General features: G+C 42.4%; 1 protein-coding gene across 1 annotated transcript; it reads left to right on the top strand.

The window, feature by feature from the left end:
- The first annotated feature begins 10,327 nt into the window (after positions 1–10,327).
- LOC146058769 (E3 SUMO-protein ligase KIAA1586-like) lies at positions 10,328–12,098 on the top strand. The gene is made up of 3 exons (XM_083170999.1): positions 10,328–11,617; positions 11,742–11,938; positions 12,024–12,098. The coding sequence occupies exon 1, from the start codon at positions 10,424–10,426 to the stop codon at positions 11,615–11,617; it is 1,194 nt and encodes a 397-aa protein (XP_083027125.1). The 5' UTR covers positions 10,328–10,423; the 3' UTR covers positions 11,742–11,938; positions 12,024–12,098.
- Positions 12,099–19,354: the final 7,256 nt, after the last annotated feature.

Below are 19,354 nucleotides of genomic sequence, written 5' to 3'. Positions count from 1 at the left end.
TCTTTACGGCGAATAGCGGGATACCACTGGCACATCACTCCGACTGTAGCTTGATGGAGCATTAGCCACCCAGTGGTGGTGGATTGTATTACATGGCGTGCTCCCACACCCCTTGGCGGACGCCAGCGCCAGGAGAATATCGATGCGCCAGAGCCTCCGCCATGGCGGCCTGGCGGCAAAGATGTGACCCGGTACATCTGTATGCATGTGGGAAGTTTGCAGTACAAGACAAAATACATGTTTATGCAATCACTTCTCTGATATTAGAAGGTACACTTAAAAAAAGCAAAGAAACAACAACAATCTCTCCCAGTATATTCACTTTCTTGTAGATAACATGGTTGTTCATTCTAAATGAATGTCAATTTGTAGAACTCTCCAGTAGATGGCTCCAGAGGCCCAAAAGTGTTTCTGTTTTTCCACAAGCTAACTTGATTTATGTGTGAAGTAAACACATACTGTATTTTAATATTGATAGCACATGCAATTTGGCACTGTAACATAATAATGTAAACATGTACAGTATGCTGCATGGCTTTTGGGCATTCTTTAATGTTGCATGTATTTTACTACAAGTTATTATATTTGCCATGAAGGCTAGCGACTTCATGAACGTACTTTACTGTTTGTTATTACATTGACGAACTTAGTCCCCGCAATCCTGGGATATATATATATATATATATATATATATATATATATATATATATATATATATATATATATATATATATATATATATATATATATATATATATATATATAAATATATGGAAAAAAAGGGGGGGGCACACAGTGCGCTCAATATGAGTGATGGATGGAGCTGCAGCCCTGAAAGGATCCCCTGTTAGATGGGACCCGGGTAAAGAAATGGAGAAAGATGGAGTATTCAGGGTGCGCTACAGAGACCTTATACAATTTGGGCTGTACAATTTAAATGTTTAAAAAACAATTTATTAAAAAGATGCTCACAGGAGCATAGCAGTTTAAACACAAGGTTCAATTACAGATACTGTGAGCTGAAGGTATGACAATCTGTATGTACACAAGGTAGATGGATGTCCATAAACGACAAATGAGCCCAACGCGTTTCGTCGTTCTCACGACTTCCTCAGGGGCATGGCATAATATGATAGTCACACGGAATTGTGGTAGAACTCTAGGATACTCCTAGGAAGCGCAATATTTTTTGGCTGTAGAGGCTTGTTGGACCTACAATTATAGACGTGGTATCCACTAGCCGTAGTGTATACGGGTATAGAAACAAATATTCTTGATGAGAAAAAAATGATATTTGGTCTTTCAGTCAGAGTAGTGAACTGCTAGGCTCCACAATAGTATATTATATATATGCAGAAACATAACAACAGAGGAGCGCTCCATAGTGTAAAACTGATTTTTTAATAAGCATAAAATTGCTCCGGTGCAGTCAAGGTGGACTCGTACCAGAAATAAAACAGGTGTGGGCTGGGTACCACAAGGTGTATAATAACAAAGACCAGGCTTATCTCCTACCACCTCTGGGGCGCTGCGGACACGATCGGTATCCCGTCGGGCTCACACAAAGTGGGACACGGCGTTCCGAGAGTCCTAGCAGGAACAGATGAGGCAGGGGAGACCCGACGTACAAACAGGCTGACGTCACCAAGCCCCGCCCTAACGCGTTTTGTATAGGAACTTCATCAGAGGGCGTGGCTGGTGACCGGCAGCTCTGTGTTTAAGACAGAAAGTGGCGACCAATAGGAGAGTATTTAGCACATGTGGGCGTCAATAATTCACGTACTGATTGCTATACCACATAGGGTTTTTACATACAAAGTTTTCAACAGAAAATTGAGCGATTAGTTAAAAAGCATATACATACAAGTCCGCATATGTTGCTTTGATGTACATATTAGAGATGCAAACATTTTTATAACAACGTCCATAGTATCAGCGGTCTGTATTGTATTCACTAACGAGACCGGCTGGCCATAGATGGACAGGGGCTAATTAACCCCTCACGTGCTGGCACAATATACATGTACATTTTATGGATAATTTCGCTACATCCTAAGACTTAGCAATACATGGAAAGAACAAACTTTACATGTAGAATAAATGTAAGAACAAAAAACATGTAAAAAGAAGGAAATTGGAAAAAATTGTTGCGAGTGCTACAGACCATAAGATCTGGAGATTGTCCAATATCGCAAAAAATTATTTTTTACAATCAACTAAATAGATCATATTAAATTTCAAAGGACATACATGCAAAAGAGGCACAGAGATACAGGTATACATAAGATAGGAACCACATAGTACAACGTGCAGAATAATAATTACTCCTAAATGTGGTCCCTAATAGGATCAATATAAAATATGGATCCACCATTATATATATTATAGCTTAAGGGTTCTACAAAATATATATTACATAAATTTCAAGTTAATACATGCAAACCCAGGCTAAATAGTAAAGAGCAATTTAGAGGAGATTTTTTTTAAAAATTATTATTATTATTATTATTAGAGGGAAATTTGAGAGGCTATGTATTTATAAAGGGTGTAATCTCATAGCCCTCATTCAGGCCAGCCGGGGTGAGGGTATTTAGAGTAAGAATCCAATAGGTTTCCCGTCTAAGGAGAGCTCGCTCCCTGTCCCCCCCCTCTTTTATTAATCGGCACCATCTCCAAACCTCTAACTTTAAGGCCAGCAGGGTTACAGTTGTGGGTATTTTTAAAGTGTCTGGGGACACTGTGGTTGGTAATTCCATGTTTGATGTTTCTCACATGTTCTAAAATACGGGTTTTTAAAAAACGCTTCGTTTTACCCACATATTTGTAACCACACGGGCATATTAACAAATAGACCACAAAAGTCGAATTACAGTTAATGAAATGGCCCACTGAGAACATGTTACCATTTTGTCCCTCAAAGGTAGATCCCTTTTGTATTAGTGGACAAATTTTGCACCTGCCACAGGGGAAGCAGCCCTTCAAAGCAAGAAAAGATGAAGCAGTTGACACCTCATTAGAGGGCACTTGCTCAAGTTGGCTTTTTGCGACCCATGATCTAATGGTCTTGGCCCTTGTATAAACAATTTTGGGGGCTTCGTCCAGCAAAGGCCCCAACAAAGGATCGCATTTTAAAACATGCCAATGTTTTTTGAGCATTCTAGAAATTTTGCGCTCCTCATCATTGTATTTTGTTATGAATAAGCAATCATTTCTATTTTTTGTATCATCTTTTCTTTCCTTGTATTGCAGGACAGTACTTCTTTCTGCCTCTCTTGCCCTGTTAAGTGCCAAATCCACCACTTTGATGGGATAGCCTCGTTCTCTGAACCTTTGTGTGTATATAGAGGCTTGTTCATCAAACATCTCAAGGTTTGTACAGTTCCTGCGTAAACGCATGAACTGTGAATATGGGATGTTGTCCCTCCATGGCTTGGAGTGGCAGCTCTCATACTCTAGATAGCTGTTGCTATCAACACTCTTGAAAAAGGTGCATGTTTCCACTTTATGGTTATGGAGAAAATTTTCAACACTAAGGACCAAGTCCAGAAATTCGATTTTTACAGGCTGAAAATTCGAAGTGAATTTTAAATTAAACACATTGATGTTGAGTTCAGTCATAAACTGATTAAATTCACATTCATCACCCCTCCAAATCAGAATTATATCATCGATAAATCTTCGAAAAAAAATTATTTTATGGGCCCATGCCCCCATAAGCAACAAGGATTCCCACTCTCCCATATACAGATTAGCCAGACTTGGGGCTCAGATCGTCCCCATCGCCGTCCCCCAAGTCTGGATAAACCACTCCCCCAAAAACTCAAAATAGTTGTGAGTTAACACAAACCTCAAACAATCACATACAAATTCATTAGTTTCAGGCAGAATATTAGGATCACACTCTAGAACCCCTTTGATGGCAGCGATCCCTTTTTCATGGGGTATCGCTGTGTATAGGGACTGGACATCAATCGATGCCCAGCATAGACCTTCTTCCCATACAGTCTCACTAATAAGCTGTAAAGTGTGGGTGGAATCTCTAATATAGGTATTTAGTTTGGAAACATAAGGTTTAATTATTTCATCTATATATTCGGATACCCTGGATGTCAAGGACCCAATCCCGGCCACTATAGGCCTACCTGGAGGCTTATCTAAGCCTTTATGAATCTTAGGCAGATGATAAAATGTAGCCAGATTGGGCTTACGATTTAAGAGATACCTATATTCATTGAGGCATAGAACTTTAGAATCCAATCCCTTTTTAAGGAGATTTTCCAAATTTATGATAAAGTTGGGAGTGGGGTCAGCATCAAGTTTTTTATAGGAGGTGGAGTCACCCAGGAGTCGGTAAGCCTCTGCCACATAAGCCTCCCGATCCAAAATAACCACCCCCCCCCCTTTATCCGCACTTTTAATTACAATATTAGTATCTGATGATAAGTTTTTTAAGGCTTAGAACTCTATTTTTGTAAGGTTTTTCTGGGAGTGAGCTGCAGTCCGGATTGGGACTTAGTGTACCTTTGAAAAGGGTCTGCCTTAACCCATTGTTAGCTGGCTGTGAGGACTGCAAATTAGCGCTGGACTGATACACCTGTGCAGTTTCCAAATCACCCTTGTGGACTCTTTGGTGTTTCAAGCTGCTTATTTCTTGTCATTGTTCTTATATATTTCTATATTTGTGGTATTTTACCGATTTTTAAGTATGTTCAAAGGTGGTGACCAAAACAAGAGGAGACAGAAGGAATGTAATAGAATATTTGATGAAAGAATATGCATTCCTGTGATTGCAGATACTAATCTGGACAATCCAGATATTCTACATATGCTTTAGAAACTACTCATTCGTGAGACAAAAACTTGGTGGGATATCAAAAGTCTTGATAATTACCTTACATGTGGGCGTATCCCGAGGGGGTTAAGATTAAATAAATTACCCACTACAGGTGTAGATGATGAGATGTTCATGAAGGAATGGTATCGCATTCTGGATGAATGCTCCTTCTCACTGATTAGACTTTTGGTATCAGAGAAAAAGAAAGTTTTAAAGGAGACAGAAAAAAAAACTTGATGAGTTAAAACCAGAACTAGATAAAATAAAGGATAATGAGTCTTTTAAAAAGAAAAAGGAGGAAATAGACAAAAAAGTTTTAGGCATAGAGACCAAAGTAATAGAAACAAAACATAAGAAGTATCAAAGAGATAAAATGGATTATGAAATGGACAAAGTTAGGTCCTGGCCAGGGGTTAAAGTGGGCCGGAACGCACCGGAACTGAGTTCCGGCAGTTCAAATTGAAGCCGGAACTCAGTTCCGCCTCCTTCGCCCAGCCAGCCTGCTGCTGCTGCCGCCCTGCCGAGAATCCATATGGATCTCTCAATGCGGGGACACGCCGATGTGGGCATAGGCGCCGATTCTGTGAACAGATTATACCTGCTGCGGCTTCCCTAGGCTACTACAGGGCACTTCCGCCCTGTGCAGTCCACGCCCCCCTCACTATTACACGTCCTGCGTGACGCTGATGCTCCTTCGCCGACCTCCTCCCCCCCTCCCTGCTTCCTCTCCTCCGCGCGCAGCACACGTGACGCGTCTGTCACACAGCGCGCCTTGCCCTGCCACCTTCTGCAGTCTCGCAGCTCGCTGAGTCGCCGAGAAAGTCTGAAGGGAGCCCAGTCTGAAGGCGGCACCAGCTTAACCAGTCCCCTGCCCGGCTCTCTGCGGCATTCACTGCCCAGGACAGTGGAGCCTGGTCCTTGTCCCAGTCCATTGGGCGGCAAGTATTGATACATACAACCTTTATTTCCTTTTTTGCTGTAAGTTACAGCCTGTAACCGATTCAGTTGCAGTTACCCCCCCCCCCCCCAAAGCCATTTCATATCTATATAATCTGTATTAATCACTGCACAAGTATATAGTATGTGCAGCCAGGGCTGGAACAGGGCTCTATGCTGCCCCTAAACTTATGATTTATTGACTATGGAGTGGGACTGCTGGCTCTATCAGGCTGAGCACTGCTCTGGAGCATCACTTGGATGCTCAGAGAAGCTGTGCAGTGTTGGCGATATCTGTGATGTGATGGGTTATGGTATATCAGACTCCTCCCATCACTCTGTGCCCCCACAATGCTGCCATGTATGTGCTGTCTGCTGACTACACATGTGATGTGATGGGTTATGGTGTATCAGACTCCTCCCATCACTCTGTGCCCCCACAATGCTGCCATGTCTGTGCTGTCTGCGGACTACACATGTGATGTGATGGGTTATGGCAGCGTTCGCCAACCCGTCGCTCGCGAGCGACGGGTAGCTCGCCGGGTGTTTTAGAGTAGCTCAGTGACCTCCTGCCACGCAGCGAGTCCTTGCTTGGCGGCAGGAGGTCAGGAAGTGAGTTAATGCCGCGTTTCTGTACCTGGCGGCGGCGGCAGTGACCTCCTGCCACGCAGCGGGTCCTTGCTTGGTGACAGGAGGTCAGGAAGTGAGTTAATGCCGCGTTTCTGGACCTGGCGGCGGCAGTGACCTCCTGCCGCGTAGCGCTTCCTCTCTTGACGGCAGTGTGACCTCCTGACGTCCCCAACATGCCGCACTTATCGACGCCACAGCCTCTGCTTAACTCTGTTAGGTAATTTTTTTTTTTTTTAAACTGTGTGTGCGCAACTGTTTACTGCTTGAGGTATAATGGGAATCATGTGTATGACATATGTTTAATGAGTCATTAAACATATGCCACACAAATAATGCCCATTAAACATATGCCCCACACCTTGATACTCATTAATTAATAATCATCAAGGTGTGTGGGGCATATGCCACACACATGATGCCACACACTTGATGCTCATTAATAATGAGCTTCACGCTGTGGGGCATTTGTATAATGGGCATCATGTGTGTGGCATATGCCCCAGATACCTTGATGATTATTAATTAATGAGCATCAAGGTGTGTGGCATATGTGTAATGAGCATCACGGTGTGGGGCATTTGTATAACGGAGTATCACGTTGTTGGGCATATGTATAATGGGCATTGTGTGTGTGGCATATGTATAATGGAGCATCACGGTGTGGGGCATATTTATAATGGGTATCACGGACTGCACTATTGGGGTCATGTGTATCTGGCACTGCACTATTGAGGGCATATGTGTATCACACCCCCATTTTCCATGGCCGCACCCCATGTGGCTACAGCTCTTAGAGAGCTGACCATGCCCCCATAGCGGAAAAAATGGGGGATGTAGCCTCGCAGGAGTTCCACGGTAGTAGCTGCACCCTCTAATTTTGTCAGATGTCTCTTCTCCTCTACCTACAGTGTTGGGAGGTATGTTTGTGACATATTGGACATTGCAGTGTGTGCCATATTATGTCTGGGGCATTGCAGTGTGTTTTTTTTTTTATATTATGCAGATTTTTTAACATTTTTTACTTTAGTAGCTCTTCGGGCGGTTTATTTTGTCGCGATTAGCTCCCGACCCAAAAAAGGTTGGAGACCACTGGGTTATGGTATATCAGACTCCTCCCATCACTCTGTGCCTCCACAATGCTGCCATGTATGTGCTGTCTGCTGACTACACGTGTGATGTGATGGGTTATGGTATAGTAGACTCCTCCCATCACTCTGTGCGTACACAATGCTGCCATGTATGTGCTGTCTGCTGACTACACATGTGATGTGATGGGTTATGGTATATCAGACTCCTCCCATCACTCTGTGCCTCCACAATGCTGCCATGTATGTGCTGTCTGCTGACTACTCATGTGATGGGTTATGGTATATTAGACTCCTCCCATCACTCTGTGCCTCCACAATGCTGCTATGTATGTGCTGTCTGCTGACTACACGTGTGATGTGATGGGTTATGGTATATTAGACTCCTCCCATCACTCTGTTCCTCCACAATGCTGCCATGTATGTGCTGTCTGCTGGCTACACATGTGATGTGAAGACCTTCTGCAGTAACTTACTGTAATTCATACTTGCCTGCTTTTGAAAACTAGTTTCAGGGAGATTATAGTTGGTAGTAAAATTTTATACAGCGCTCCACTGAGGGGGCTTGTCATGCGCCACTCAAAGGGCGTGTTTAGTTCCATATTGTGAGCAATGAGCAAAGCATTTCACTCATAGCTCTCCTATACTAAAAGACCCAGTGTCCTTCATTGGACACCAGCCCCTAGTAGTACAGTACATTGATCAATGTGGTCGGGCCCCGTACAAGTGCCCCCCTTGAACCCCCCCAACACCCTGTCGCCTGCCCTGACTGTAATGTTAAGCTTGTCTCCCTGTACTGTTCCTTTGTACTGCGCTACGATACACTTGTGGAGCCTTATAAATAAAATATTAAATCTGTAATAGATCTGTTTACAGACCAGCACAAGCCACTAAAAGAACTCTCTCTGCACATGTTACATCTGCCCCACCTGCAGTGCACATGGGGGGTTATTTTGGTAATTTTCATGTACAGTGTTACTAAGACTATATATTTTTGTCCTAGGCCAGGACGTGTGTACTGAAAAGGCAGTCTTCAGTGGACAAGGTATCCAAGACCTCGCACCCGACTTGTGTCACTTCACCATACAGTTGGACGGACATCCCACTGACTTTGCTTCAGCTCTTGATAGGCAGGTAAGTCAGGCTTCTACTGGTTTTTTTTTCGTAATTTTCATGTACAGTGTTACTAAGACTATATATTTTTTCCTAGGCCAGGACGTGTGTACTGAAAAGGCAGTCTTCAGTGGACAAGGTATAAGACCTCGCACCCGACTTGTGTCACTTCACCATACAGTTGGACGGACATCCCACTGACTTTGCTTCAGCTCTTGATAGGCAGGTAAGTCAGGCTTCTACTGGGGTTTTTTTGGTAATTTTCATGTACAGTGTTACTAAGACTATATATTTTTGTCCTAGGCCAAGACGTGTGTACTGAAAAGGCAGTCTTCAGTGGACAAGGTATCCAAGACCTCGCACCCGACTTGTGTCACTTCACCATACAGTTGGACGGACATCCCACTGACTTTGCTTCAGCTCTTGATAGGCAGGTAAGTCAGGCTTCTACTGGTTTTTTTTTCGTAATTTTCATGTACAGTGTTACTAAGACTATATATTTTTTCCTAGGCCAGGACGTGTGTACTGAAAAGGCAGTCTTCAGTGGACAAGGTATCCAAGACCTCGCACCCGACTTGTGTCACCTCACCATACAGTTGGACAGATATCCCACTGACTGTGCTTCAGCTCTTGATAGGCAGGTAAGTCAGGGTTCTACTGGGGTTTTTTTGGTAATTTTCATGTACAGTGTTACTAAGACTATATATTTTTGTCCTAGGCCAGGACCTGTGTAGACTAAAGACAGTAATTTGAAGAAATTATTTATCTCAAGCTATTTAATCAGAAACTCCTAATGAAAAGAAACTTACTTAGTTACTTCAAACCCGTGAATAAGGAAGTGAAAGAGCTAGAAAGCGTTCAAATTAGTGACAGTGAAGATGAGATCGATGGTGCTTCAGCAGCTGCGAGTGGAAGTAACATAGTCTCCAGTGTTGAATTTATAGCGATTGCAGATGTTGAACATCATACTAAAAAAGTTAGAGGTGAAGGTGATGGCTGCATACCCGATTGCTGGACAGATGAGCAAGCATCACTATTTAAAAAAAAATATTCCTGGCTAAGAATTGCAAATGGAAAAATGGGATGCGAAATTTGTGCAAAAGTTCAGACACTAGGAGCTGGAGCTGAAACATTCAGGGGATTTAGTAAAAGCCTTTCCACAGAATGGGCAACAAGCTGCGTTGGTCCATATGGTTTCACAAAAGCAAAACAACAGTTATCTCTTAGAAAAAAGATTCATGACCATCGTCTTTCAAAAGCACATGAGGCAGCAGTTAAAATCTTAAATGAACAAGCTGATAATATTTTACCAGAGTTAGTTGCAAAACAATACAATGAGAACATTGAAACAACTGTTAGAGTCTTCAGAACAGCTTATCATGTTGCCAAAAATAACCGTCCATACACAGATCATCCACAGTTAATTGATCTACAGGAAGCCAATGGATGTGATCTTGGAAAAATATTGCAGAGCAATGTTGTATGCACAGATATAGTTAGCCATATTTCATGTGAAATGAGAAAGCGACTCATTCAGAATATAGTAACCCTAAAACCAAAAGTAAGCATTCAGATTGATAAAAGTACAAGTGTGTCTAAAAAAACCACAATGATTATATATGTGCGTGCAATGATGGCAGCAATGTCAGGTGATAGTTCTGAAGCTTGCCAACCTACAACTTTTTTCCTAGATTTGGTTGAGCTTGATAGTACTACAGCCCAGGGCATTTGTGATTCCTTATTAACCACGCTGAGCAAGCATGGCTTATCTAAAAACCTTTTGTCAGAACTTCTTGTTGGTTTAGGGAGTGATGGAGCAGCAGTAATGCTTGGTTGTAAGTCTGGAGTTGCCACAATTCTACGTAAGGAATTTCCCAAACTCATTAGTTGGCACTGCATAAACCACCGCATAGAGTTAGCTGTTGCAGATACAGTGAAGGATCTTACCGAGATATACCACTTTCAGTCTTTTGTAGATAGTCTGTATGCACTATACAGTCGTTCTCCAAAGAATTTAAGAGAATTAAAAAGGTGTTCAGCAGAGCTCCATGATATTCTTATGAGCATAGGTCGTGTGCTTGATACTAGATGGGTTGCCTCAAGCTTTAGAACAGTTTATGCTATATGGAGATCATATGCTGCCTTATTCAAGCATTTTCAAGAACAGGTGCAAAGCAAAACTAAAGAAAGCACAAAGTTTGGCTCTTTGAGTAGGCAATTGCAAAGTGAGGAGTTCCTTATGAATTTGGCCTTAATGTGTGATGCTCTGTCAGAGCTTCGTGACCTTTCACTTGCTTTACAAGACCGAAACATTCACTTGGTAAAAGCTCAAAGGCTATTAGTAAGGCAGGTTCATGTTTTTGAATCACGCATTGAAAATGTATCTGGAATTTTCTCAAATGAGGCTTCTGAAGCTATCGCAAGAGGATATTTCAAAGAAGTAGAACTTATTAAGAATGCTAAAGTCAAAACCATCAGACGAGGGCAGTTTTATGCTAGCCTAAAAGCAAATATTGAAAATCGCTGTTTGTCATCAGAAGACATGAATTTTTACAAACTTGTAAAAGTTCTTTACAATGACTTCTGGCCTGATGTCTTGCCAGTAGAGTTTGGTGAAAAAGAGTTGAAAACCTTATGTGACCGTTTCCAAATTAACTTTGGAAAAACAAAGATGGCTTTTCGAGACTTCAAAGACAATGGAGGCAAAAGTGTACCATCAGATTTATTGCCAATTTTGCAATGTGTACAAACTTTGCCAGTTAGTAATGCAGAATGTGAAAGAGGATTCAGTGTAATGAACATAATCGCTACGAAGATAAGGAGTTCTCTTTCCATTTCTCACCTAGCAGAACTTATGATGATTAGCATATGTGGTCCTCCTCTTCACTTATGGAATCCAGTGCCTTATGTAAAATCTTGGTTAGCTAAAGGCAGACGAAGTGCACTTCAAAACACTTGCATGGCAAGACAGAGGAAAGAGGATCACTCCAGTTTCCAGCACTTGTGGCGTTTGTTATAGGTCAGTTGAGAATTATTTAGCATTTTTGCTTTATGTACTTTGATTTCACTTGCTAAAGTGCATCTTTTGCATGCTATATTGTACACTCACCTCCTGCCTCTTTGGCATGATATTTCAATGATAGGACTCTGTCACCTGGAAATGGCAATAACCAACCACCATCAAAAGAGACAATCAACTGAAAATGGCAATTACCACAATGAAAATACACCACACCTGCTAATGGCGATGACCGACCAACATCAAAAGACACATTCACCAGGAAATGGCAACTACCACAATCATGACTAAAGTCACCTGATATTCAAAGAATCATTATGGGTAAGTATCTGTATTTGTGTTGTCCATGTAAATTCCTCTAAAGCCATACAGGTTAACTAACATACACTGTTCTCTTTATTTTCAGCTTCTTCAACATCTTTACTAAACAGCTTGACCACTCCTCATCTCCTTCCTCTGGCGGCTGAAATCTCCAAAGAACACCATGTTAGGACTCGGTCACCAGGGAATGGCAACCACCATCAAAAGACCTTCACACATTAAGGCCAACTGTATTACGACCTCCTCACTTTGCAAATGACCAAGCACCATCAAAAGACTCTATAATCTGGGACTCAAAGAATCATTATGGGTAAGTATCTGTATTTGTGTTGTCCATGTAAATTCCTCTAAAGCCATACAGGTTAACTAACATACACTGTTCTCTTTATTTTCAGCTTCTTCAACATCTTTACTAAACAGCTTGACCACTCCTCATCTCCTTCCTCTGGCGGCTGAAATCTCCAAAGAACACCATGTTAGGACTCGGTCACCAGGGAATGGCAACCACCATCAAAAGACCTTCACACATTAAGGCCAACTGTATTACGACCTCCTCACTTTGCAAATGACCAAGCACCATCAAAAGACTCTATAATCTGGGACTCAAAGAATCATTATGGGTAAGTATCTGTATTTGTGTTGTCCATGTAAATTCCTCTAAAGCCATACAGGTTAACTAACATACACTGTTCTCTTTATTTTCAGCTTCTTCAACATCTTTACTAAACAGCTTGACCACTCCTCATCTCCTTCCTCTGGCGGCTGAAATCTCCAAAGAACACCATGTTAGGACTCGGTCACCAGGGAATGGCAACCACCATCAAAAGACCTTCACACATTAAGGCCAACTGTATTACGACCTCCTCACTTTGCAAATGACCAAGCACCATCAAAAGACTCTATAATCTGGGACTCAAAGAATCATTATGGGTAAGTATCTGTATTTGTGTTGTCCATGTAAATTCCTCTAAAGCCATACAGGTTAACTAACATACACTGTTCTCTTTATTTTCAGCTTCTTCAACATCTTTACTAAACAGCTTGACCACTCCTCATCTCCTTCCTCTGGCGGCTGAAATCTCCAAAGAACACCATGTTAGGACTCGGTCACCAGGGAATGGCAACCACCATCAAAAGACCTTCACACATTAAGGCCAACTGTATTACGACCTCCTCACTTTGCAAATGACCAAGCACCATCAAAAGACTCTATAATCTGGGACTCAAAGAATCATTATGGGTAAGTATCTGTATTTGTGTTGTCCATGTAAATTCCTCTAAAGCCATACAGGTTAACTAACATACACTGTTCTCTTTATTTTCAGCTTCTTCAACATCTTTACTAAACAGCTTGACCACTCCTCATCTCCTTCCTCTGGCGGCTGAAATCTCCAAAGAACACCATGTTAGGACTCGGTCGCCAGGGAATGGCAACCACCATCAAAAGACCTTCACACATTAAGGCCAACTGTATTACGACCTCCTCACTTTGCAAATGACCAAGCACCATCAAAAGACTCTATAATCTGGGACTCAAAGAATCATTATGGGTAAGTATCTGTATTTGTGTTGTCCATGTAAATTCCTCTAAAGCCATACAGGTTAACTAACATACACTGTTCTCTTTATTTTCAGCTTCTTCAACATCTTTACTAAACAGCTTGACCACTCCTCATCTCCTTCCTCTGGCGGCTGAAATCTCCAAAGAACACCATGTTAGGACTCGGTCACCAGGGAATGGCAACCACCATCAAAAGACCTTCACACATTAAGGCCAACTGTATTACGACCTCCTCACTTTGCAAATGACCAAGCACCATCAAAAGACTCTATAATCTGGGACTCAAAGAATCATTATGGGTAAGTATCTGTATTTGTGTTGTCCATGTAAATTCCTCTAAAGCCATACAGGTTAACTAACATACACTGTTCTCTTTATTTTCAGCTTCTTCAACATCTTTACTAAACAGCTTGACCACTCCTCATCTCCTTCCTCTGGCGGCTGAAATCTCCAAAGAACACCATGTTAGGACTCGGTCGCCAGGGAATGGCAACCACCATCAAAAGACCTTCACACATTAAGGCCAACTGTATTACGACCTCCTCACTTTGCAAATGACCAAGCACCATCAAAAGACTCTATAATCTGGGACTCAAAGAATCATTATGGGTAAGTATCTGTATTTGTGTTGTCCATGTAAATTCCTCTAAAGCCATACAGGTTAACTAACATACACTGTTCTCTTTATTTTCAGCTTCTTCAACATCTTTACTAAACAGCTTGACCACTCCTCATCTCCTTCCTCTGGCGGCTGAAATCTCCAAAGAACACCATGTCACCAGGGATTGGCTACTACCACCACAAATGGACTATGTCACCTGGAAATCAGAGACTCATTGTGGTTAGTCTTAAATCTGGTATGAGTGCATTGAAAATATACAAACTAACACAATATATGACCTTGTAAGATCCTGTTTAGCACATACAATATGATTAATTTGTATTTACCAATGAGAAACCTATTAATAGCACTAATTGGAGTGTTATGTAAAGCAAAGTTTCACGGTATTTCAAGTACAATTTTCTCTATTGTATCTTAAATGGTCAAAAACGTATGTTATTTGTAAAAATAAAAGAACAGCTGATCCTCCTTCTGCGTGGATATAATTTAAAGTCCAATAGCAAATGGGTAAACAATGAATATACTTAAAGGGGCGTGGATATGGGCGTGGCTTCTGCCAGGTGGGAGGTGCTAGGGGTGTGGCCCACAAGGGTGGGTCTAGAGGGGTGAGTTCCACCACCTCCCTTGGACCACTTTAAGCACTGGTCCTGGCATATTAAACGTAAAAAGACCGACCCCCAAATTTATGGTAGCTATAATGATCGAGGCCGCAGAAATGAATATGCGGACCCCCAAACCCCCCAACAAACATACCATCGTAGTAGAAGTAACAACTGGCGGGAAGTAAACTACCATAATAATAAGAGAAGGAAACCAGACTACTATGGTAATCGTCCTAATAACTCCTATAAAAACAACAGATATCAGGAAAGGGATCCAAATGGGTTCATACATAGGAATCGTTATGAGAGATTGGGTTCTGACAATATAGACAGTAATCCCAATTTTTTAGACCAGGGCCCAGCAGCACAGGGTCACAAACCACATCTGCCACCGGCGGGAACCCCACTAGGTCTAAAAAGACGCATAGGGGAAAGAGGAGCAGGACTACACAGAAAGAGAATCAAAAATGAGAACTCTTCATTGAATTCTGTCCCCAAGGGAATCTTTAATCTATCTAAAAAAACTCTAACCCCAGTAGAACAAAGAGTCCTTCAAAAGGGACTATCTTTCGCACCCTCAACAGGCCCTACAAAATTTGATCTCTATGTAGACCTTAATTTATATGTCAGAAAACTCACCCTCAAGCATCACTACATCAGGATAGCTGATGCACCGATTAAAAACTGGAATGAATCCAATAGCCAGTCTGGGGTGGAACCTCTGACTAATTTAAAGCCAAAATCCACATACTATCCGGTGGAGTCGAGAGGCCCACATATTGAACTTTTCTCAGACTTGGTTAAAAAAGAAATTGACCACCTTAAATTTGATAAAAAATCTGGCCACTCCCAGAAAAACCTTACAAAAATAGAGTTCGAAGCCTTAAAAAACTTATCAGATACTAATATTGTAATTAAAAGTGCGGATAAAGGGGGGGTGTGTGGTTATTTTGGATCGGGAGGCCTATGTGGCAGAGGCTTACCGACTCCTGGGTGACTCCACTTCCTATAAAAAACTTGATGCTGACCCCACTCCCAACTTTATCATAAATTTGGAAAATCTCCTTAAAAAGGGATTGGATTCTAAAGTTCTATGCCTCAATGAATATAGGTATCTCTTAAATCGTACGCCCAATCTGGCTACATTTTATCATCTGCCTAAGATTCATAAAGGCTTAGATAAGCCTCCAGGTAGGCCTATAGTGGCCGGGATTGGGTCCTTGACATCCAGGGTATCCGAATATATAGATGAAATAATTAAACCTTATGTTTCCAAACTAAATACCTATATTAGAGATTCCACCCACACTTTACAGCTTATTAGTAAGATTGTATGGGAAGAAGGTCTATGCTGGGCATCGATTGATGTCCAGTCCCTATACACCGCGATACCCCATGAAAAAGGGATCGCTGCCATCAAAGGGGTTCTAGAGCGTGATCCTAATATTCTGCCTGAAACTAATGAATTTGTATGTGATTGTTTGAGGTTTGTGTTAACTCACAACTATTTTGAGTTTTTGGGGGAGTGGTTTATCCAGACTTGGGGGACGGCGATGGGGACGATCTGAGCCCCAAGTCTGGCTAATCTGTATATGGGAGAGTGGGAATCCTTGTTGCTTATGGGGGCATGGGCCCATAAAATAATTTTTTTTCGAAGATTTATCGATGATATAATCCTGATTTGGAGGGGTGATGAATGTGAATTTAATCAGTTTATGACTGAACTCAACATCAATGTGTTTAATTTAAAATTCACTTCGAATTTTCAGCCTGTAAAAATTGAATTTCTGGGCTTGGTCCTTAGTGTTGAAAATTTTCCCCATAACCATAAAGTGGAAACATGCACCTTTTTCAAGAGTGTTGATAGCAACAGCTATCTAGAGTATGAGAGCTGCCACTCCAAGCCATGGAGGGACAACATCCCATATTCACAGTTCATGCGTTTACGCAGGAACTGTACAAACCTTGAGATGTTTGATAAACAAGCCTCTATATACACACAAAGGTTCAGAGAACGAGGCTATCCCACCAAAGTGGTGGATTTGGCACTTAACAGGGCAAGAGAGGCAGAAAGAAGTACTGTCCTGCAATACAAGGAAAGAAAAGATGATACAAAAAATAGAAATGATTGCATATTCATAACAAAATACAATGATGAGGAGCGCAAAATTTCTAGAATGCTCAAAAAACATTGGCATGTTTTAAAATGCGATCCTTTGTTGGGGCCTTTGCTGGACGAAGCCCCCAAAATTGTTTATACAAGGGCCAAGACCATTAGATCATGGGTCGCAAAAAGCCAACTTGATCAAGTGCCCTCTAATGAGGTGTCAACTGCTTCATCTTTTCTTGCTTTGAAGGGCTGCTTCCCCTGTGGCAGGTGCAAAATTTGTCCACTAATACAAAAGGGATCTACCTTTGAGGGACAAAATGGTAACATGTTCTCAGTGGGCCATTTCATTAACTGTAATTCGACTTTTGTGGTCTATTTGTTAATATGCCCGTGTGGTTACAAATATGTGGGTAAAACGAAGCGTTTTTTAAAAACCCGTATTTTAGAACATGTGAGAAACATCAAACATGGAATTACCAACCACAGTGTCCCCAGACACTTTAAAAATACCCACAACTGTAACCCTGCTGGCCTTAAAGTTAGAGGTTTGGAGATGGTGCCGATTAATAAAAGAGGGGGGGACAGGGAGCGAGCTCTCCTTAGACGGGAAACCTATTGGATTCTTACTCTAAATACCCTCACCCCGGCTGGCCTGAATGAGGGCTATGAGATTACACCCTTTATAAATACATAGCCTCTCAAATTTCCCTCTAATAATAATAATAATTTAAAAAAAAAATCTCCTCTAAATTGCTCTTTACTATTTAGCCTGGGTTTGCATGTATTAACTTGAAATTTATGTAATATATATTTTGTAGAACCCTTAAGCTATAATATATATAATGGTGGATCCATATTTTATATTGATCCTATTAGGGACCACATTTAGGAGTAATTATTATTCTGCACGTTGTACTATGTGGTTCCTATCTTATGTATACCTGTATCTCTGTGCCTCTTTTGTATGTATGTCCTTTGAAATTTAATATGATCTATTTAGTTGATTGTAAAAAAAAAAAAAAAAAGTTTTTTTTGCGATATTGGACAATCTCCAGATCTTATGGTCTGTAGCACTCGCAACAAATTTTTCCAATTTCCTTCTTTTTACATGTTTTTTGTTCTTACATTTATTTTACATGTAAAGTTTGTTCTTTCCATGTATTGCTAAGTCTTACGATGTAGCGAAATTATCCATAAAATGTACATGTATATTGTGCCAGCAAGTGAGGGGTTAATTAGCTCCTGTCCATCTATGGCCAGCCGGTCTCGTTAGTGAATACAATACAGACCGCTGATACTATGGACGTTGTTATAAAAATGTTTGCATCTCTAATATGTACATCAAAGCACAGAGGCGGATTGGCCCGGCGGGAAACCGGGCCATTTCCCGGTGGGCCGGCCCATAACTTATTAAAACAGGGCCGACAGTGCTCCCCCCTGGGCTTGCTGGGCCGCGGACCGCACAACAGCGGTTAGCGGCCGCAGCGCATTGCCCAAATCCAACATGGCCGCGGGAGGGCTGCTGTGCATGCTTGGCAGCGCACAGCACCTCCCATGGGCCTTTGCGGAGCTCGTGAGTGACAGCTCACGGCTCTGTTTCGATCTCCACAGCACGGCAGCAGGGGCGGAACTACAGCATCTCCTGGTTCCCCTCCGCCCAGCTGCAGAAGCTCCGCCCCCTCCGCACGGCAGCTTGAGCTCGGTCTACTCTGTTCCCCTTCCGCCCGGCAGCACCTCGCTTCCCCCACCGCCCGGGCCATCTAGGTCTCCCCTCCACACGGCCAGCTGCAGGCAGCTCCATCCCCTCTCTTCTTCCTCTGCCCCAGCTGTGTCTGTGAGAGGCAGCAGTATACATTAGGCTGCTGCACTGGGGGGCATTATGTATGCAGCACTATGGGGGCATATGAATTTGTGGCACTATGGGGTTATATAAGTATGGAGCACTATGGGGGGGGGGTTATGCATGTGGCATGTGTGTGGCACCATGGGGGCATATGTGTATGTTACACTATGGGGGCATATATGTATGTGGCACTTTGGGGGGAATCATGCATGTGGCTCTATGAGGGGCATTATGCTGGTGGCACTATGGGGGGCATTATGCGGGGGGCACTACGGGGGCATTATTCATGTAGCACTACGGGGGATATTATGCGTGTGTCACTATGGAGGCATTCTATGTATAAATGGCACTATTGGGGGCCCAGCAGCAGCAGTGTGCATGATCAGGAGCCCATGAACCCTGGTCCCGGCGGCATGGACATCAGACAGGCAGAAGGAGAGAGTACTGGATGCAGAAGATGCTGAAAGACGTGCCTGTGGTAAGTACAAACAAGCACTCTGCATGCTTAACCCTTACAGCCATCACTGCCACCCTGACCACTGCATACTCACCCCTACCTCTCCGCACTACCTCTCTCCCCCTGAATGCTCACCCCTACCTCTCTGCACTACCTCTCTCCCCCTGCATACTCACCACTACCTCTCCACACTACCCCCCTCCCCCTGCATACACACCCCT

Source organism: Crinia signifera, chromosome 2, assembly GCF_055691185.1.
Source record: "Crinia signifera chromosome 2, ASM5569118v1, whole genome shotgun sequence".
NCBI lineage: Eukaryota > Metazoa > Chordata > Amphibia > Anura > Myobatrachidae > Crinia > Crinia signifera.
Note: the sequence above shows the minus strand (reverse complement) of the source record. Positions and strands in the feature narration are given on the sequence as shown.